The 22,654-nt window shown below is 42.6% G+C and overlaps 1 protein-coding gene and 1 long non-coding RNA gene across 4 annotated transcripts; both read left to right on the top strand.

Annotated features, from left to right (window-relative positions):
• Positions 1 to 42: 42 nt before the first annotated feature.
• LOC135254237 (DELTA-thalatoxin-Avl1a-like) lies at positions 43 to 21,605 on the top strand. 2 transcript variants are annotated; one of them, XM_064334394.1, is made up of 4 exons: positions 43 to 113; positions 2,530 to 2,603; positions 20,363 to 20,501; positions 20,839 to 21,605. In XM_064334394.1, exons 2-4 carry the CDS (start codon positions 2,585 to 2,587, stop codon positions 21,257 to 21,259), a joined length of 579 nt encoding a protein of 192 aa, XP_064190464.1. In that variant the 5' UTR covers positions 43 to 113; positions 2,530 to 2,584; the 3' UTR covers positions 21,260 to 21,605. The 2 variants fall into 2 exon arrangements, with proteins under 2 accessions (XP_064190464.1, XP_064190465.1); XM_064334395.1 differs by lacking the exons at positions 43 to 113; positions 2,530 to 2,603 and adding an exon at positions 18,781 to 18,855 and having other exon boundaries at positions 20,293 to 20,501.
• LOC135254256 (uncharacterized) lies at positions 8,530 to 13,680 on the top strand. Of its 2 annotated transcripts, none has more exons than XR_010329785.1 (6): positions 8,530 to 8,574; positions 9,318 to 9,397; positions 9,496 to 9,519; positions 10,034 to 10,084; positions 10,897 to 11,055; positions 12,655 to 13,680. It is a non-coding gene; the product is annotated as an uncharacterized LOC135254256 (long non-coding RNA). The 2 variants fall into 2 exon arrangements; XR_010329786.1 differs by having other exon boundaries at positions 9,318 to 9,401.
• Positions 21,606 to 22,654: the final 1,049 nt, after the last annotated feature.

The raw sequence follows: 22,654 nt of genomic DNA, 5'->3' as shown, positions 1-22,654 counted from the left end.
GCTTTAGTCTGGAGTTCAGTGGTTTCACTTCTGTTTTACTAGGGGAGCGTACGGCTGGCGCTTGTGGGTTGCTCACATTTCCTGTGCCCTGCGGTAGAACATTTTCCATATCCGTAAGTTTTTCTGATATCTCATAAGTCTTTATTCATCTATTGTGATTGTGGAACGTAAATATTGTTCATTTGTACATTGTTAGAGTTGCTGTTTTCTCAGCATGGAGCAGGGGTCATCACCGCGTTGGCTTGTGACGGACTTTTTGGTCAAAATGCGATTTTTGCCACGGACATACAAAACTTGAAGTGGTCAAGTTTTAATTAATTAATTTATTAGTCTCAGAAAACATTAGATTGTCAAAATTTTGACAAGAAAATGATTGCAACGTATATTATCATGGGGGGGGGAAAAAAACTTTTTTTCCCAATCAGTTTTTTTTTGTGTGCCACTGACACGTTTGTCCTTGTACGGACACGTTGATGACCCCTGGCATGAAGCAAATCTGTTAGCTTAGCTACCAGTCTGTAGCGTATGAAGCCTAGATGAAAAAATACATGCTGTTTTATGGCATCTGTATACATTCGCTTACTCTGATTCCAATATTTCTGTGAAGATAATTTTCGTTATAAGACGGTGTATGTTTTAAGAGCCTTTATTCATGGATATTTTTGTGTAAGAGCGATGTAAATATTTTCGTCTCCTTTTCTATCGTATTTTGTGTTGCGCACCGCCACTGGGTGTTATGGTAGTTTTGTCACGTGGGTATGGGTGGCGGTAAGGCAAATTATATGGTCACCTGTTCACCTGCATGAAGACTTGGTGAGGATCAAGTACTCTTTTGTTTACCGCTATCGCTATATGGTACAATTGAGATTTATTTGCTAATGTAATAAACGTTTTTGCTCAGTCTCTGAATTTTCCGTGTCATACATGCTATACTCCTTCACTTAGCCTCTCAGCGACTTAAGTTTTTTTTAAGTAGTCGCCACATTTTAGTCAACAAAAGAAATTATGCCTTACAAACAGCAGTTTATGGCAAGAGTCTTTGGTGGATTCATCGGATAATCACCACAACGCTTCACATTTTGGATGAGAGGACGTTCGCACGGATAGAGAAAAGGATCGGGCGTACAACACGGATCAGATTCACGGAACGCACAACAAACCCACGGCTGTCTCTACCATTGCAACACAGAGAAAGCACGTCAGGCAACGCACGCAGCAGCTGAAGCGCGTAGGCTTACCAGCTTTGTGTTTGTTCATGCTGTGTATTTGTCGATATTTGAACACAGTTTGAGCGATTCATTGCTGCTTGTCCATTGGGGACGTTTGTGCGATTGTGTTTGTACGGTGCTTTCTCGTTCTGTTGATTGAGGTTCCCAGAGCTCTGGTCTGCGTTGTGGGATAAGTTTGTGAATGCTGAAATAATATTGTGCCGTTGTGGGAATTTCAACAAATGCTGTTCGTTTGGTTTATTGAGCGTTGAGGGTACGCCAGTGGTTTATGCGTATTGAATCGAATGCCGTCTGTTTTGTGGACGTGCTGTGGGTGCACAAACAAGTGATTGTGCGTTGTATTGAGAAAAGGCAACATGAGTGAATCAAACACTGGTCTTGACGTCAATGGCTCTGAAAGGGAAGAGGGCAAAAGAGAAGTTAAACTCACTGCCAAGGCTTTGGCGAATAAAATTGAAACTCTTCAAAAGGAACGTAAAACAAATGTAGACAAGATTAAAGGTTTAATACCGGCAATCAAGGGTCTCGTGAGAAAGAAGGAAAATGCCCCACAGGTGCAATCTCAATTGGAGAATTTAATCCAACTTTGTGAAGCTGCCACTAAGTTACACGATTCAGTGCTTACTTTAATTCCTGAGGATGAAGAGGAAAGACAAAAAGAATGGTTCACAAGCATTGAAAAATACAGCAGTGCATTCAAAGAGGATGTGAAACCATGGTTGACTGAAACTGAGAAATCATTTTACATTGGCCATGTTCAATCTGATTCTGTTGCAATAAATGAAGGCATACCCCACATTCAGTCCGATGATGTGCCTCAAGTGCCAACGCGTACTATGACTCCAGTTATAACGGATGACATACAAGATGATGATGCGAAACCTAGTGACAGTGTCAAAAGCAGAAGGTCCGGCACACACAACTCTGCTACAGGAAGAAAATCTTCTGCATCAACTACCTCCTCTGCACACATTAAGGCAGAAGCTGACTTGGCTGCTCTGGTGGCTCATCAAAAATCATTAAAGGACAAACATGCACTGGAAGAGCAAGAGGAACATCTCCGGAAAAGAAAAGAGAAGCTGGACTTGGAGGAAGAAATCACTGCGCATATGGATAAAGTGAGCGTGCTAAGAGCCTCAATGTATAAATACATTACATTTCGTAAAAACATATACATTTTACAAGAAGTGTGAGGCAGGCTAATGGGCCTGTAGTTCCTGAGGTCAGTAGAACACCCTTTCGCACACTGGTGTCATCATGCATTGATTCGAATAGGCAGGTATTTCTCTTGTTGTTACAGACTTTGTCAACGGTCGTGCACTGCCTCAGAATCCTCTGCTCTCTGGATCTCAGCCATGTCGAATGATGCTGCAGGTGTGGCATCAGCTGCCATTTCTGGAGTTTCTCTGCTAAACGACATCGTTCAGGAGTCCATCAACGCAAGCAGTAGAAGTGTCTCCATTCATCTAACCAACAACTGCGAATCAAAACTCCTCATAAATCCACAGTGAGTTCATTATAATTCATTATAAATGAAAATAGACACAATGGTCTGACCTGTTATCTAAAGAACATTTAGGAAACAGTGATTGTTCATTTGATGTTTGGGTATTTGGTGACTGGCATGTTGTAGGGCTACAATCCAATTGGTGTATCCACTCCCCCAAGTCCTACACTACTATAGTAAGAACAATTAAGTTAATTTGGATTTTCTTTTGTGTGAATGCCTCCCTTACTGGAGATTCTCTCTCTTTAGCCATTTGTCAAATAAGGGTGCATTTTATGAGGAGCGTTAACATTAAAGTTTTAACGTGGAAAAAAATGTAGGTTTGCCCTTAATTATTAATTATTAATTATTGCCCTGAGTTATTGTTGTGGTGGGACTTGGTCTGGCAGACAGACAGCCTGGAGCCACACCTACTCAATGAGTGGTCACACACACCTGGGTTGGGCTCTGCTGGTTGAGTGGGCACACACACCTGGGTTGGGCTCTGCTGGTTGTGGGCACACACACCTGGGTTGGGCTCTACTGGTTGCGTGGGCACACACACCTGGGTTGGGCTCTACTGGTTGAGTGGGCACACACACCTGGGTTGGGCTCTACTGGTTGAGTGGGCACACACACCTGGGTCGGGCTCTACTGGCTGAGTGGGCACACACACCTGAGTTGGGCTCTACTGGCTGAGTGGGCACACACACCTGGGTTGGGCTCTACTGGCTGAGTGGGCACACACACCTGCGTTGGGCTCTACTGGTTGAGTGGGCACACACACCTGGGTTGGGCTCTACTGGTTGCGTGGGCACACACACCTGAGTTGGGCTCTACTGGTTGAGTGGGCACACACACCTGGGTTGGGCTCTACTGGTTGAGTGGGCACACACACCTGGGTTGGGCTCTACTGGCTGAGTGGGCACACACACCTGGGTTGGGCTCTACTGGTTGAGTGGGCACACACACCTGGGTTGGGCTCTACTGGCTGAGTGGGCACACACACCTGGGTTGGGCTCTGCTGGTTGAGTGGGCACACACACCTGGGTTGGGCTCTACTGGCTGAGTGGGCACACACACCTGGGTTGGGCTCTACTGGCTGAGTGGGCACACACACCTGGGTTGGGCTCTACTGGTTGAGTGGGCACACACACCTGGGTTGGGCTCTACTGGCTGAGTGGGCACACACACCTGGGTTGCGTTGGCAGATCAGCTCAGGTCTTAAAGGTCTGCTCTCTGTCCATGGTGGGAGCTGAGACTGAGAGAGTGAGAGACAGAGAAGCATGCTGAAAAACTGAGAAGCTGGACAGCTGAAAGGTTTTCGCTGTGTTTGGTTTATTTTGTAGTTATTATCTTAGTTCATTATTTGTGACTGGAATCCATGAAGGGGACAGGTGAAGACTTTATTGTGTTTGTTTTTTAATGAACTCTCTCGGCAAATAAAACGTTGGTGAAAACAGGGACTTGCTGAATCAGAAATTCTCTCCCTCCCGGGGCATCTGACAATTGTCAATTTCATTTCCTTAGGGTTTACACCAACAGCGGTTACTGCTGTGACCCCCCACAACCCACAGTGGGACAGGGGGTCACAGAAACATGCGGTTTTGAAAATACGAAAGGAGCTGCATGTGGTGCTGTTGGGGTCCTGACCTATGACATCACTGAAGACCGGAAGACGAAGGCAGTCAAGCGTCTGGCCATCATGTTCTCTGTGCCTTTTGACTATGCTTCCTTTGAAAACTGGTTTGCTGTGGGTTTGTTTGACACTGCTCAAGCGTGTGATTCTTATCTGTATAATCTCATGTATAATAATGAAGGATCTTTTAAACGGGAGAGGGCGTCTGGTTCAGAAATCAGCTTCCAAAAAGACGAAGAGTTCATCTTGTTAGGAACCATGTCTCCTGCGGCTAAAGCAGAAATTAAAGTAGAACTCTGGGATAAAGACTAATTTGATTAATTAGATTAAACAATGTGAGCTACTTTACATATTTGAAAAACATATAATTTCATACCTTACCATTCCATACTATCTACAACCAGTTCAGTAAGCTGGCTAAATGTTACAAATCAATTACCTTAATATGAAGATATTCTGTCTATGAGAATATTATCAATTAAATATATTTTAATATTTTAAGATCATATAAACAAATTTTTCAGAGAATTCTTAATGTCATTGTAAACAGCTGATGTAGCCAGTGATTAAACAGCTTTTCATGATTGCAACTGTTTTTATGTCTTCAATTCCACTGACAATTCAGAGCATTTCCAAAACTGTGTTTGTGTGTGTGTGTGTGTGTGTGCGTGTGTGTGCGCGTGATAGTCAGGCACTGATTGGGTGATTTGGCCTGGCTCGCAGTTGGCTTTCCAATTGATCCCAAAGGTGTTGGATGGGGTTGAGGTCAGGGCTCTGTGCAGGCCAGTTAAGTTCTTCCACACTGATCTTGACCAAACCATTTCTATATGGACCTCTGTGTGCCTGTGGGCATTGTCATGCTGAAACAGGTAAGGGCCTTCCCGAAACTGTTGCCAGAAAGTTGGAAGCACAGAATCATCTGGATAAAAAACTGGCTTTGATTCCCATTTATCCTAACTCGAGGTTTCATTTTTAAGTTATTTCTTCTTTATTCGCGTAAAGGTGAACACAGAGTAGTAGCTCATTTAGGGGGGAAGCAGCTCATTTGGAAGCTACCTTATGCTGCTGCTTATCTTGTTCTAATTTCCTTTTATGCTTTCCCATTATTACGCGTATTGTTTCCATTATACCAAATGCCACAGCTTTGCCTACAGCCCACCAGAGGGCGCCATTGTAATGTTCTTTCTTTGCATCCGCGCCGTTTCTGCCCGTATTTGCCTCGTCGAGTTAATGATTGTACTATTGTTTCTGGTTCCTATCTGAACTTGTGCCTTCGTTTAGTTCAGCGTTTCTGGGTTTTAATAATTGTTTGTTTGGTCTTTGTTTTCGCTTTCAAGCCATGGTCTCCAGTAAATTACTCCTGCATATGTTCTTGTGATTTGTGCCTGTTTGTTGTTTTATTCTTTCAAAGTGAAAGTAAAACTACTGCTTCGCTTCACTTACCCAGACTCAGTCTCTGTACATCTGGGTTCTACTTTTGGGAAAAAAACTGACACCTAGGGTGTTGGTGTCTTTTTATTTTGCGGGTTACCCTGCAAATGCACTCATTTTTTCAATATCAGAGGATCCATCTTCAGGGAATAGCGACTTTTAGCGAGAATTATTGTGCATATAGGAATTCCATTTCTGCCGACATGATTCAGGGGAATAAGTATAACCTACATATCCTGCACTGCTTTCCCTTTCGAAGGAACAGCAACGGAGGATTTCCCACCCATTTATTTATTATTTAATGTACCTTTTGCCTACTTATTATGAAGTTTATATTACTATTACTTATTTGCATAAATATTATTAGAGATTCATGTTCCCTATTTACCAGCTGAGGGATTCAGTCTTTCTTTTGCTAACACCCAGTGTTCAGTGTTTAGACAATGTCATTGTACACCAGTCCACATCACTGCAGAAAATCAGAAACGATAGACTTATGAGAGGAGTTTGGACTCCCAGAATCACTTGGAGGACCCAAACCTTCCTTTAACCCCCGCTTTCACACTTCCACGAATGTGACCATATTCTAAACTTTTACACAGTTATTATAATCATGTTATCAAATATAAAACAATAACACAGTACTGTTTGTGCCTACCAGACAAATAGAACAAGACAAAAACAACTTTGTTGGGTGTTGCCCCACCTTGTAATAGTGTCTGTGATACCAGTCATCGGGTTGCTATCTTGCATAGTGAAACTGAAACTCTTAGACTGTTGCCCCACCTGGCAAAGGTATCAAGGTGATAGCAAGGTAATGTTTTACTGTGTGCATAACCTTGTAATTTTATTATTCTTTATTCCCTTGTGCATTTACTGACAAACAGCTCAGCATACTAAGGATGTGGTAAAAGTGAAATACTCTCCATCCTGCTGGATTTTGGTCCACTGTACTGCTGATAGGTGGCTATGCTGAGAATCCTGTTTGTGATGTAAATTGCTGGTCAGAGAGAATTCTCCCCTCATAGCGATCAGTTAAAATATAGTGTATACATATAAGAGAGGATTTATTTCTGCAGAAAGAGTCCAGCAATGTCTCCCTTTCTGCAGAAACCCTCTTTCTTCAGCCTGTTGGCAAATAAGGGTGCATTTTTTTGAAGAGCGTTGATGTCAGAGGTCTAACATAGCAAGATATTTTAGTTTGTTTCTTTTTTTCCTGTTCGAGATATGTTGTTATGTGTGGCAGTGGAATTCAAGTTAAAGTCCAGAGTGAAGAGGAAAAGATGCAGGTACATATCTATCCACACGGTCCGGTTAATCCTAAAGTATTAAGTGATGTGGAATTATAGTTGGTTTATACATAATTGGTAACAGGGAAATTAATATTTAAACAAAACTGGCGGGAGGGAGGAGGGAGAGAGGAGGCTCTCTGCATCTCGCCAGTGTTATTTTAACAATAGTACAGTAGTAAGTTCTTTCTCTGCTATGTAATATTAACATTTTTTTCTTGTTTTTAGACATGCTCAAACCCTCTGATCCTGTCCTACCACATAAGCATGAGAGCCTGTCCCTGAGGTCCAGTGTAATTCTGGAGTCTGTCCAATAGAATCTCATGATCAGCAGTGTCGACAGCTGCACTTAGGCCACGAAGCACTAGTGTGGACACACACTTTCATTCTGACAGCAGTAGTAAATCATTTACAACCTTGATAAGAGAAGTTTCACTTTCAGTTCTATGTGTTGATTTAAATCCTGACTGGAAAGTTTCAAGGGTATGGGTTCAATTAAAATAGGCACTGAGACATTCACTGGTACTTTAGAGAGAAAAGAGGAAAGAGATAGGTCAAAAGTTTGTTAGATAGAGATGAGGTTTCAGCTTTTCACTTTTCAGTTGTCCAGCCTTTCAGCTGGGTCCTCTTGTGCTTTGTCTTCTCAGACTCACTGTCTCTCAGGGAGTCCCAGCTTCTCACTCTGGAGAGTTAACTTTAATCCCTGAGATGATCGGCCAACGCAGCCCTGGGGTATGTGCCAGCTCTATGAGTAGAGCCCAACCCAGGCATGTGTGCCAGCTCTATGAGTAGAGCCCAACCCAGGCATGTGTGCCAGCTCTATGAGTAGAGCCCATCCCAGGCATGTGTGCCAGCTCTATGAGTAGAGCCCATCCCAGGCATGTGTGCCAGCTCTATGAGTAGAGCCCATCCCAGGCATGTGTGCCAGCTCTATGAGTAGAGCCCAAACCAGGAGTGTGCCAGCTCTATGAGTAGAGCCCAACCAGGATGTGTGCCAGCTCTATGAGTAGAGCCCATCCCAGGACGTGTGCCAGCTCTATATAGAGCCCATCCCAGGCAGTGTGCCAGCTCTATGAGTAGAGCCCAATCCCAGGCATGTGTGCCAGCTCTATGAGTAGAGCCCAACCCAGGTACGTGTGCCAGCTCTATGAGTAGAGCCCAACCCAGGCATGTGTGCCAGCTCTATGAGTAGAGCCCAACCCAGGCATGTGTGCCAGCTCTATGAGTAGAGCCCAACCCAGGCATGTGTGCCAGCTCTATGAGTAGAGCCCAACCCAGGCATGTGTGCCAGCTCTATGAGTAGAGCCCAACCCAGGTACGTGTTCCAATTCTATGAGTAGACCCCAACCCAGGCACGTGTTCCAGTTCTATGAGTAGACCCCAACCCAGGCACGTGTTCCAGTTCTATGAGTAGACCCCAACCCAGGCACGTGTTCCAGTTCTATGAATAGAGCCCAACCCAGGCACGTGTTCCAGTTCTATGAGTAGACCCCAACCCAGGTACGTGTGCCAGCTTTATGAGTAGAGCCCAAACCAGGCATGTGTGCCAGCTCTATGAGTAGAGCCCAACCCAGGATGTGTGCCAGCTCTCAGAGAAGCACGGTGTGTTGCTCTTGAGCCCCAACCAGATATAGTGCCACTCAACTGCCTAAATTGTCAGTCAAGTAGGGCACATGTGCACATAGGTGAGCGCATGTATCTTGTAAGGAACCTGGATGTGTTCTGACTGCTCTATATTAGTCCAACCTTAGTATTTTCCTATTTATAGTTATTAACCAGGTGTTACACCTATGAGCAGACACCCGGTATGTGTTCCAGTTTATATCCCACCAGGTTCCTTATGATAACCCCATCTTTCCAATTCTATGAGTAGACCCCAACCCAGGCACGTGTTCCAGTTCTATGAATAGAGCCCAACCCAGGCATGTGTGCCAGCTCTATGAATAGAGCCCAACCCAGGCATGTGTGCCAGCTCTATGAGTAGAGCCCAACCCAGGCATGTGTGCCAGCTCTATGAGTAGAGCCCAACCCAGGTACGTGTTCCAATTCTATGAGTAGACCCCAACCCAGGCATGTGTGCCAGCTCTATGAGTAGAGCCCAACCCAGGCATGTGTGCCAGCTCTACTCATAGAGCCCAACCCAGGCATGTGTGCCAGCTCTATGAGTAGAGCCCAACCCAGGCATGTTTGCCAGCTCTATGAGTAGAGCCCAACCCAGGTACGTGTGCCAGCTCTCAGAACAGGTGTTTTTCTTGGCCGCCACGAAAGTATATAAAGTTTCATCAACTGCCTAAATTGTCATCACAGAGGGCACTGTGCACAGGTAGGTGAGCGCATATATCTGTAAGGACTTGTGTATTCTGACTTGTCTCTTATTATTGTTTAATCTTTATGTTTTTTTTTCCTATTTTATTTTATTAGGGTTTACACCTACAGCGAACACTGGTATGTATTTGTTCCTGGTTTTTTCATCCCACAGGTTCCTACTGGAAACTGCCATCTTTAACACAAAAGAAACAGCATATATATTTTGTCATTTAAGAAACCAAAAAGTATTTAGCTTTCAAATTGTTGGTGATACATTAGGAAAATGATAATGTTGGGCTGATGCTGGTCATCTCCCTTTCTTAAAGCAAAGAGGGATGTTGGGCTTTTGCTTCCAGTTTAGTTTTGCTGCCTGTATGTCAGAAGTATTCATTTCTTAATCATACGGGACTGAGCATTCTAATTCTGGATTATCAGGTACAACCGACTTTGCTAAAAATGAATTTTGTCCTCAGTTTACAGCACGGCTAGCCAATTATATTTTTTTTATATTTAGCCAGTTTTTGTGGTTTTTCCTCACTCACAGGAGCAAAATAAACTTTAGAAAATTATTTGTTAGTGAGCAAGCCAACTTGCTACTATTGTCCTGCAGTTAACGATAATTTTTTCTGCTCTAATTCTGGGTGCTATGGAGACACCTTCCTGTGCTACAGAGAGCTAGTTCAACTTCACGTGGTGGTCAAAGGTGAGTTACACACACAGTGGTGAAGCATGCTTTTCTGGGTATGTGCCAAAATTATGGGACAATTTACCACAAGAAATAAGACAAGCTCCATCCATTGTAAATTTAAATCTCAGCTGAAAATTAACCTTTAAGATGGCTTTTAATTGTAATTATTGCTGATTTTATTATCTTTCATTTTTATCCATGTATTTGCTGCCTCTGTGTATTTTATTATTTTTATTGTATCATCTATTTTATTCCACTGTGAAGCACTATGAGTTGCTTCATTCTGTACGAAAGGAGCTCTGCACATAAAATATATTATTATTATTATTATTATTATCAGAATTGGGGAGTGCTGCATTATTAATCATCTTCAGTTCTGTTTCATATTCAAGAGAACTGAACAGACTGCAAATTAAGAAACCCTAAAAAATAAATTAGTTTTTTCAGAATTAAAACTCCTAAGTAGTTTTTCTACATTAACTGAAGGCTAAACAAGTGCTTTACAACATGCAAGTTTGGGATTGTTTGCTTAAATGTTTATAAAATGTTTCAGAAAATACTGTGTGTTTTGTCTATTAAAACAGTGAGAAAGTAAGTACATAGAGGATACAAATTTTTTTTGAGGAGGTTGTCCATTCTTCCAGATTCAACAGCAGGGTATAATATTAAATAATAAATACATAACAAACATTTTGTAAAAACATGTTACAAGGCATGTGAGGCAAGCTAATGGGTCTGTAGTATCTGGGCTCAGTAGAATGCCTTTTCCCACACTGGTGTCATGATGCATTGATTCTAGTAGTCAGGTATTTCTCTTGTTGTTACAGACTTTGTCAGCGGTCGTGCACTGTCTCAGAATCCTCTGCTCTCTGGACCTCAGCCATGGCGGAACTGAAAACAGCAGCTGAGAAGACTGTCACCTCCGCATGTAGAAGTGTTTCCATTCATCTGTCTAACTTCTCAGCTAACATCTTGATAAATCCACAGTGAGTTCATTAGATTTGAAACTGGAATCAAAACTATGATTTGCCATTAAAAATAACATTTAGGGAAAAGTGTGTTTAGTTAATTTGATGTTTGGTCATTTTTGACTTGGCAATCCAACTGGTGTGTTTTTCAATTGATGTATTGTATAAGTCCTAAAGCAGGGGTGCCCAATACATCGATCGACCAGTCGATTGCAGAGGCCATGCTGGTAGATCGCCATGACATTTAAAAAAATGTGTCTAATTCTTCATATTTCCATACCATTTCCCTATAGATTCTGCCTGACAGACAGGTATGCTTTATTGACGTGAAATTTGGCCAATCTGCTGCTGTTGAGAACTTTGTTACATTATCGTGTCCATTCATTCATGGTATGGTCATGTATATGTCAATATTACACGATAGCAACACAATTAGTTCCATTTTATGTGGGGCAGAGCAGTTGTGGTGACACGATAAATTGGGTCCATTTTAGGCAGGGAATTTCACTTTAAATATCTGACAGATAATTGTGTAAATCTAAAAGCTGGGATTTTGTCCAGATATGATATTGGTCTAATGATTTTACTTTTATGCCAATACAGGTTTCTATACATAATTCTATACATATAATTTGGCTTATATTTTTACGTGATAGTAACAAACTTTGCCAATGCAATTGGTGCAGGGCAACCATGATGGTGAAACGACCTGGTCCATTTTAGGTTTTGCTTTCAATATCCGATGGACAATGCTTTTTAAAATCTTTTTTAAAAAAATATATTTTTATGGGCTTTTCAGCTTTATTGGATAGGCCAGTGTAGAGAGACAGGAAGAACGGGGAAGAGTGGGAGAGACATGCAAAAATGTCAAGTGGTTAGATTCGAACTGCCGATGTCGTGGCTCGCAATGAGCATGTGATTAGTGCTCTACAGGCTACGCCACGAGAAACCCAATCTAAACTGGGATTTTCTTTGTCCACAAATGATGCTGGTCTAACCATTTTACTTTTATGCCAATACAACTAGCCGACAATTCTACTTGATTTTAGAAATAGAAACTACACACATGATCCTGGAAAAAGTATAGTAGGCTAGTTAAGCTTGTAGCTCTGCCCAATACTATACAGAACTCCACTACACACACACACACACAAATGTTGGCTAGTGGTTGTATGCAATATTATTAAGTAGACTCAAAAAATAAATAGTTGGATTTATTAAATAAATTAAATTGTTTGATTTGCTTAATGAAATTATATACATATTGCACGCAATTAAGTATATGCAGCAATTATTAGTTTGTCCTATTGTTCTCAATCAGATTGCATGCAGCCACTGTCCAACAATTTATTTATTTATTTTTGGTTACACTACCACCCCACAACCTGCCCCCTGTGGTAGATCACATCCTACCATCTATTGTAAAAGTAGATCGCAAGCCAAAAAAGTCTGGGCACCCCTGTCCTAGACTATTAATGCAAGAACAAGAAAAGCGTGTCACCCTTTCTGGAGCTGTGCGATAAAGTGTGTTTATGGCAGAGATCTCACACAGCAAGGTATTTTATGTTGTCCTTAATTAGTCGTGTTCAAGATGTAAAGTCAATTATATTTTCTTAGGATTTACAGCAAGAGTGGATACTGCTGTGGCGCCCCACAACCCACGGTAGAAAAGGGGGCTGTAGCAACATGCAGTTTTGTGAAAAGAACGTTAAGCGCACGTGGTGCTGTTGGGCTCCTGACCTTTGACATCACTGAAGACCGGAACGAGCAAGCAGTCAACCGTCTGGCCATCATGTTCTCTGTGCCTTTTGACTACAATCTCTATGAGAACTGGTTTGCTCTGGGTTTGTTCGAAATTACTAAAAAATGTAATGAGGGTCTGTTTGAGCTCATGTATAACGATGATGAACCGGAATTCAAAAGAGGAATGGGATCAGGATCAGAATTCGGATTCGAAGGCAAAAGGTACACTTTGACAGGAACCATGTCTGGTGGTGGAAATGCAGAAATCAAAGTAGAACTCAGGAATAAAGAGATAAAGTCAGATCAATTTGATTAATTCTGAAAACAAACATTGGGGCTCATTCACAAAACTTTTCTTAAATTATTCTTACTTCTGTTCTTTAAAATGGTCCTAAAAAAACAATATGAGATTCATGACACACGTGCAGACCTTTGTTTTTGTGCATATCCCACGTCCATGAGATGACGAATGCTGGCTGTTTGTAAATTTTTTGCACAATTCTTTTCATGTGATTAGCAAAAGGAAACAGCAAGGATCAAATACAGATAAGAAAAATAAAAGATGAATGCCGAAATCCTGGAAACGTTCTTACGCACAGTTTATGTTCAAATGCAATCGTACACATTTTTCGTGAATGAGGCCCAATGTGAGCTGCTATGCGTAGCTGGTAGAATGTCTTACCATAGCAGACTGCATACTGCTTACAAACAGCTCAGTAAACTGGGTTAATGTTTCAGGCTAATTACTTCACATGAACATATTCTATCTGAGCACAAGCATATAATCAATTCAATATATTTTTAAGATCATATAAATAAGTAAATGTTAAACATATAATTGTTAATGTCATTGTTAACATCTAATGTAGCCAATAAATAAACCGCTTTTTATGATTGAAACTGTTTTTGTGTCCTCATTTCCACTTGAGAATTGACAGCATTTCCAAGGCTGTGTGTGTGTGTGTGACAGTGAATGTGTGGAATTCTGCACAGACTGCTTAATTATGCCTTGCATGTGTCTGCATACATAATGTCCACAAGAGAACCTTCATGCGCACAGAGAACCCTGAACACCATTCAGCTCAGCCTGCTAGAGCTGGTTATGTGGAGGTGTTGCATGTCTGAGGACTGAGTGCAAACCCCCAGAGTGGAAAGTGTTGTACACTTCTAGAATAACATTTAAGCGGTGGTTAGTTTTAGGCACGAAGTGTGGAAGTTTAATATGACTATACTTGAGAAGGAAGAGGATGGATTTGGTGTTCCGTTAGATGAACTGAAGATGGACGTAGGTGACGAATGGCATGTGTCTAAGTCGTGTTCTTGCTGATAAGCATTACATTACATTACATTATAGGCATTTAGCAGACGCTCTTATCCAGAGCGACGTACAACAAGTGCATAGGTTCATGATGTAGAGGCGCAAAAGAAACACTAGAGTGAAGTAAGGATCGTTGTGCCAGAAGTGACCACATCGATCAGGACTCCAACCCTGTAGAGTAAGCTTGTTCAGCAAGCAAGAATCCTACCAAGTACAAACTAGCACTGGAATCACACCTAATCATACAAAAACAATCCTGCCAGATACACTAACATAATCAAATTATCCTAGCTAGGTACAGTGAGCTGAACTATAGGCTAGGGAGGGGTGGGGAGAGGTGCAGCCTGAAGAGATGAGTCTTCAGTCTGCGTTTGAAAGTGGTGAGATTCTCTGCTGTTCTGACCATCACGGGGAGGTCATTCCACCAGCGAGGGGCCAGGACAGACAGCAGACGGGAGCGGGAAGTGCAGACACGAAGAGGGGGAGGTGCCAAGCGTCCAGAGGTGGCAGAACGGAGAGGTCTGGCTGGTGTGTAGGGTCTGATGATCCTCTGAATGTACCCTGGTGCTGACCCCTTAGCTGCCTGGTATGCAAGCACCAAGGACTTAAATTTGATGCGAGCCATAACAGGCAGCCAGTGGAGGTCAGTGAGCAGGGGGGTGACATGGGAATGTCTGGGGAGGTTGTAGACCAGACGCGTTGCAGCATTCTGGATGAGCTGCAGGGGTCTGATGGCGGATGCTGGCAGACCAGCCAGTAGCGAGTTGCAGTAGTCCAGGCGGGACAGGACTATCGCTTGAACCAGGAGCTGGGTTGCGTAGGTGGTGAGGAAGGGGCGGATTCTCCGGATGTTGTACAGGAAGAACCTGCACGTTCGACTCACCGCCGTGATGTTCTGGGAGAGGGACAGTCTGTTGTCCATCACCACTCCAAGGTTTTTTGCGGTGGGTGATGATGACACCACAGTGTCCCCTAGGGAAATAGAAAAGTCGAGAAGGTTAGAGGATGGAGCAGGGATGAAGATCATCTCCGTCTTGCCTGGGTTCAGCTTAAGATGGTGGTTATCCATCCAGCTCTGGATGTCCCTCAGGCAAGCAGACATGCGAGCAGAGACCTGAGTGTCAGAGGGCGGGAAGGAGAGAAAGAGTTGGGTGTCATCGGCATAACAATGATAGGACAACCCATGGGCAGAGATTACAGGACCAAGAGATTGGGTGTACAGGGAGAATAGGAGGGGACCAAGGACAGAGCCCTGGGGAACTCCTGTGGCAAGGGGGTGAGGTGCTGATACTGCACCAGCCCAGGTGACTTGGAAGGAGCGACCGGAGAGGTAGGACTCAATCCAGTCTAGTGCGGTGCCACAGATCCCCATAGCTGCCAGGGAGGACAGGAGGATGGGGTGGTTGACGGTGTCAAAGGCAGCAGAAAGGTCTAGGAGGATCAGGACAGATGAATGGGAGGCTGCTTGTGCGGCGTGAAGCGACTCACTGACCGAGAGGAGTGCGGTCTCTGTCGAGTGGCCAGGTCTGAAGCCAGACTGGTAGGGGTCTAGGAGGTTGTTCAGTGAGAGAAAAGAGGAGAGTTGATTAGAAGCAGCTCGTTCAATTGTTTTGGATAGGAAAGGGAGAAGGGAGACAGGATGGTAGTTCTGGATGACAGAGGGATCCAGAGTGGGCTTTTTCAGCAGTGGGGTGATGTGGGCCAGCTTGAAAGAAGAGGGGAAACATCCAGAAGACAAGGAGGAGTTCACGAGGGAGGTGACATATGGGAGGATGTCAGGTGTGATAGTCTGAAGGAGAGAGGAAGGGATGGGGTCAAGAGCACAGGTGGTAGGGCGGTGGGAGAGTAGGAGCTGGGAAACATCAGAGTCAGTGAGGGGAGAGAAAGTGGAGAAACAAGGGGAGGGAACAGAGATGGGGGAGTGGGGAAGTGTGGTGGTGGATGTGAAGGAGCTGCGGATGTCTGCAATTTTCTCATCGAAGAAAACTGCAAAATCATCTGCAGCGAGGGAGGACTGAGGTGGGGAAGGAGTGCTGAGGAGAGAGGAGAAAATGGAGAACAGAATAAGAATAAGCGGAACATCTGTGGTTTATCTATCTATGCTGACCTATTTTAAAATGTCTTGTTTTCAACCATCTCATCTCTGGGGGATTTTTTTATATATGAAGAAGTACTACTCACGGAGCGTGTGTTTTAGTACTACATGCAGAACATGTGTTTTAGTACTATGTGCAGAGCGTGTGTTTTAGTACTACAGGCAGAGCGTGTGTTTTAGTACTACATGCAGAGTGTGTGTTTTAGTACTACATGCAGAACATGTGTTTTAGTACTACACGCAGAGCGTGTGTTTTAGTACTATGTGCAGAGCGTGTGTTTTAGTACTACACACAGAGCGTGTGTTTTAGTACTATGTGCAGAGTGTGTTTTAGTACTACAGGCAGAGCGTGTGTTTTAGTACTACACACAGAGCGTGTGTTTTAGTACTACACGCAGAGCATGTGTTTTAGTTCTAAGTGCAGAGTGTGTGTTTTAGTTCTACGTGCAAAGCGTGTGTTTTAATACCTCATATTGTGGAAAAATAAGTTGTTGAACTGTAGAAAAATAAATTGTTAAGCTGATTTGAAAGGTAGCTGAATATGTTGGGCCACACTAGTTTTTATTTTATTGCAATTACTATTTGCTGCATGCCTCCCTGTAGGACATGGGCCCCAAAGATGAAGTACATAAAGTATTACTGACTGCCTAAGTTGTCATTGTAGAGTTCACAGGTGTTTGTTTCTGTAAGGAGATGTCAGGTGTGATAGTCTGAAGGAGAGAGGAAGGGATGGAGTCAAGAGCACAGGTGGTAGGGCGGTGGGAGAGTAGGAGCTGGGAAACATCAGAGTCAGTGAGGGGAGAGAAAGTGGAGAAACAAGGGGAGGGAACAGAGATGGGGGAGTGGGGAAGGGTGGTGGTGGATGTGAAGGAGCTGCGGATGTCTGCAATTTTCTCATCGAAGAAAACTGCAAAATCATCTGCAGCGAGGGAGGACTGAGGTGGGGAAGGAGTGCTGAGGAGAGAGGAGAAAATGGAGAACAGAATAAGAATAAGCGGAACATCTGTGGTTTATCTATCTATGCTGACCTATTTTAAAATGTCTTGTTTTCAACCATCTCATCTCTGGGGGATTTTTTTATATATGAAGAAGTACTACTCACGGAGCGTGTGTTTTAGTACTACATGCAGAGCATATGTTTTAGTACTACATGCAGAACATGTGTTTTAGTACTATGTGCAGAGTGTGTTTTAGTACTACAGGCAGAGCGTGTGTTTTAGTACTACATGCAGAGCGTGTGTTTTAGTACTACACACAGAGCGTGTGTTTTAGTACTACATGCAGAACGTGTTTTAGTACTACACGCAGAGTGTGTGTTTTAGTACTATGTGCAGAGCGTGTGTTTTAGTACTACGTGCAGAGTGTGTTTTAGTACTACAGGCAGAGCGTGTGTTTTAGTACTACATGCAGAGCGTGTGTTTTAGTACTACATGCAGAGTGTGTGTTTTAGTACTACAGGCAGAGCGTGTGTTTTAGTACTACATGCAGAGCATGTGTTTTAGTACTACACGCAGAGCGTGTGTTTTAGTACAACAGGCAGAGCGTGTGTTTTAGTACTACATGCAGAGTGTGTTTTAGTACTACACGCAGAGCGTGTGTTTTAGTACTACATGCAGAACGTGTTTTAGTACTACATGCAGAGTGTGTGTTTTAGTACTATGTGCAGAGCGTGTGTTTTAGTACTACGTGCAGAGTGTGTTTTAGTACTACAGGCAGAGCGTGTGTTTTAGTACTACATGCAGAGCGTGTGTTTTAGTACTACATGCAGAGCGTGTGTTTTAGTACTACACGCAGAGCGTGTGTTTTAGTACTACATGCAGAGCGTGTGTTTTAGTACTACGTGCAGAGCGTGTGTTTTAGTACTACACGCAGAGCGTGTGTATTAGTACTACATGCAGAGCGTGTGTATTAGTACTAAGTGCAGAGTGTGTGTTTTAATACCTCATATTGTGGAAAGTTGTTAAACTGTATAAAAATAAATTGTTAAGCTGATTTTAAAGGTAGCTGAATATGTTGGGCCACACTAGTTTTTTATTTTATTGCAATTACTTTTTGCTGCATGCCTCCCTGTAGGAAATGGGCCCCAAAAATGTAAATAAAGTATTATTGACTGCCTAAATTGTCATTGTAGAGTTCACAAGGAGGCTTGTGTGTGGATTGCTAAGATGTCTTCAGTCATTTGTAGTCTGACCTGCTTATTATTTATTTAACCCTGATGTTATTTTGTCCTATTTCATTTTATTAGGTTTTACACCAACAGCGAATACTGGTATGTATTTGTCTCTTTAGTGCAAATCGTGTATTTTTTTCAATCCACAGGTTTCTTCTGGAACCTGTCATCTTTAGCACTAAGGAAATAGGTTATAGTTTTTGCGGTTTAAGGAACCGAAAGGTATACAGGTATTCTGTTTTCAAACATATGACAGTAATATCAGGAGTAACCATGATGCTGCACTCACCAGTAATATCAGGAGTAACCATGATGCTGCACTCACCAGTAATATCAGGAGTAACCATGATGCTGCACTCACGTTCACTTCCCTGTTTCACTTTTCTAGTATAAAGAGGTCTGCTGGACCCTCGCCTCTTTCCTGTTAGCTTTTGCTGCCTGCTTGTCACAGATTTTTTTCATTTCTTATTCACATTGGACTGGGCATTTAAGGTAAACCCGATTTTACTTGAAATTATTTTAGTTCCTCCATTGAGAGCACAGATGGGTAGCAAATATTTTAGTATCTGCTTTGTAATTAGCTGATATGGGTTTTTGTGGATTTTCCACACTCCAAGTGGCAAAATATACAGTATGAAAGTATTTGTTAGCATGCAAGCTTTCTAGCTCGTATTATAATTTATTTAACACTGATTTAATCCACTGTAATTCCTGGTGCTTTGGAGAATTGACAGGATTGGGAGTTTCTGTTACTCAACTTCCATTCTGTGTTTCATAATCAAGGGAACTGATGAGACTGAAAGTTGAGAAACGTAAACCAAATAACTCACTTGTATGGAAAAATTGTTTTCTCAGAATAAAAATTCTATAGTAGTTCTACACTGGGAATCTACACCCATTTTAACTGGACGCTAGACATGCACTTTACAAAATTCCAGTTTGGGACTGTTTTAAGCTTAAAGGTTTATAAAATATTTCCGCTCACACAAACTAAAATGTCCTCATAATAAAGTTGAATTAGCAACCATGGTATGGTATGATGCACAAGCTGGGTTACGTGTTTAATCCTGGTGGGAACACCTTTGTGTGAAATTGGCAGGTAGCCTACTGTTTGAGTGACACCGACTAAAACCTGTGCAAATTCAGTTGGTTACCATGATTACTGTGTTACCATGGTTACCGTGTCACCGTGCATACGGTGCTGCCATTGTTACTGTGCTGCCATGGTTACTGTGACACCGTGCGTACGGTGCTGCCATGGTTACTGTGACACCGTGCGTACGGTGCTGCCATGGTTACCGTGTCACCGTGCATACGGTGCTGCCATGGTTACTGTGTTACCATGGTTACTGTGACACCGTGCGTACGGTGCTGCCATGGTTACTGTGACACCGTGCGTACGGTGCTGCCATGGTTACTGTGACACCGTGCGTACGGTGCTGCCATGGTTACTGTGACACCGTGCGTACGGTGCTGCCATGTTTACTGTGACACCGTGCGTACGGTGCTGCCATGGTTAGACCATGTTCAGCCTGAGGAAGGCCGTGGGAAGCCCCTGTTAATCCCGCATGCCCCTCAGTCCTCTGAGTGTCCAGACTGAGGCAGTGAGCGCTGCTACAGGGACACATGGCAGGTTTGGCTTTGAGTGACAGTGGTGGACATTTTGTTTATTAAAACAGTGAGAAAATACGTTTTTAGAGAGCACAGCTATCAATCGCAGCAGGATGTCCATCCTCCTGGATTCAACAGCAAGTGAAAAATGATATGCATCGATAAATACATTAAAAACACCTTGTAAACGCATGTACATTTTACAAGAGATGCGAGGCAAGCTAATGGATCTGTAATCCTTGGGTTCAGTAGAATATGCCCTTTCTGGTGTCGTGATGCATTGATTCTAGTAGTCCGGTATTTCTCTTGTTGTTACAGACTCAGTGGTCGTGGGCTGCCTCAGAATCCTCTGCTCTCTGGACCTCAGCCATGGCGAAATTAATCGGAGCTATTGCAGGAGTGGCATCGGCTGCCGTTTCTGGTGCTGATCTGGTGAATTCAGTCATTCAGGATCCTGTCAATATGTGCCTGAGAAGTGTGATCATAAATCTCACCAACAGCTCATCTTACATCCTGATAAATCCACAGTGAGTTTATTATAATTGAACAAAGACTCATCAAAAATAGCATTTAGGAAAAAGTGTGTTTAGTTCATTTTCTGTTTGGGCATGTTTGACTGGCATGTTGTAGGGCTACAGTATAATTGGTGTATTGTTCCCTAGTCCTACACTATGATGGCAGGAAAAATCAATGCTTGTGGACAAGTTATTTTCTTCTCTTTAGTAAGAATGCTTCCCTGACTACTGCAACTCTCTCCCTCCAGCTACTTGTCAAAGGGTGCATTTTAGATATAACACAGAAAGATATTTAAGTTTGTCCTTAATTATTCCTGTTCAAGATGTAATGTCAATTCTATTTTCTTAGGGTTTACACCTACAGTGGATACTGCTATACCTCCCCAAAACCTACAGTAGAAAAGAAGATGACAGAGAAGTGTTCTTTCGGACAAACAAAGGGAACTGCAAGTGGTGCTGTTGGGGTCCTGACCTATGACATCACCGAAGACCGGAAGAAGAAAGCAGTCGAGCGTCTGGCCATCATGTTCTCTGTGCCTTTCGACTACAATCTCTATGAGAACTGGTTTGCTCTGGGTTTGTTCGAAGCTACTCAAGCCTGTGATCACGCTCTATACAATTGCATGTATCATGAGAAAGAGAAATCTTTCAGAAGGGGAAAGGCAACTGGTTCAGAAATCAGCTACCAAAGTAAAAAGTTCACCTTGAGCGGAAACATGTCTCCTGTGGCTAAAGCAGAAATTATAGTAGAACTCTGGGATAAAGACTAATGTGATCAATAATGTGAGCAACTATCTATAGCTCAATGTATTTTTACAGTATATCTTACCATAGCAGACTGTATACTGCCTACAACCAGTTCAGCAATTTAGCTTAATGTTGCTGTCCATAAGTTCAGGAAAACTTATTCTTTCTGAGCATGAGCATATAATCAGTGACATATTTTATATTTTAAAGACTAAATTTTACAGCAACGCCAGCTTTTTTTTCCCTGTTTCCTGCCACTTCAAAATGTTAAAAGATCCTAAGACTAAACTAAATGTTAAGCATACAGTTTTGAATGTCCTTGCTAACAGCTGATGATTACAATGAATAAACTGCTTTTTATGATTGCAACTGGTGTTGTCTTAATTTTGTCCATACTGTGTCCAGTTATGCCCTGCATCATTTTGCAGACAGACCCATGATGTCCAGAAGAACACCTTCATGAGTGCAGAGAACCCTAAACATCATTAAGCTCGGAGCCTGTTAGAGCTGGGTAAAAGTTTTCAGAAATCTCTGAAAACACCAGGTTCAATTGAGTGCTGTGGAAGCTTTCTTAGGTGCACGTAAGATTGAGTGTGTCTCTGTGAAACGTCTCTCTTTGAAAACGAGAGCAGAGAGCCCATCCTCCTTTCACATTCCTGTGGTTTTCTAGGCTGCCACAACAGTATATAAAGTTTCATCAACTGCCTAAATTGTCATTACAGAGGGCGCAGTGCACAGGTAGGTGAGTGCATATATCTGTAAGGAGACTTGTGTATTCTGACTTGTCTCTTATTATTGTTTAACCTTTATGTTATTTTTTCCTATTTTATTTCATTTTATTAGGGTTTACACCTACAGCGAACACTGGTATGTATTTGTTCCTGGTTTTTTCATCCCACAGGTTCCTACTGGAAACTGCCATCTTTAACACAAAAGAAACAGCATATATATTTTGTCATTTAAGAAACCAAAAAGTATTTAGCTTTCAAATAGTTGGTGAAACATCAGGAACATTAGGAAAATGATAATGTGGGGCTGATGCTGGTCATCTCCCTTTCTTAAAGCAAAGAGGGATGTTGGGCTTTTGCTTCCAGTTTAGTTTTGCTGCCTGTATGTCAGAAGTATTCATTTCTTAATCATACGGGACTGAGCATTCTAATTCTGGATTATCAAAAGGTACAACCGACTTTGCTAGAAATGAATTTTGTCCTCAGTTTACAGCACGGCTAGCCAATTATATTTTTTTATATTTAGCCAGTTTTTGTGTTTTTTCCTCACTCACAGGAGCAAAATAAACTTTAGAAAATTATTTGTTAGTGAGCAAGCCAGCTTGCTACTATTGTCCTGCAGTTAACGATAATCTTTTCCGCTCTAATTCTGGGTGCTATGGAGACACCTTCCTGTGCTACAGGGCGCTA

The sequence above is a fragment of the Anguilla rostrata genome, chromosome 4 (assembly GCF_018555375.3).
Source record: "Anguilla rostrata isolate EN2019 chromosome 4, ASM1855537v3, whole genome shotgun sequence".
Lineage (NCBI taxonomy): Eukaryota > Metazoa > Chordata > Actinopteri > Anguilliformes > Anguillidae > Anguilla > Anguilla rostrata.
This window is presented reverse-complemented; position numbering and strand designations above follow the sequence as displayed.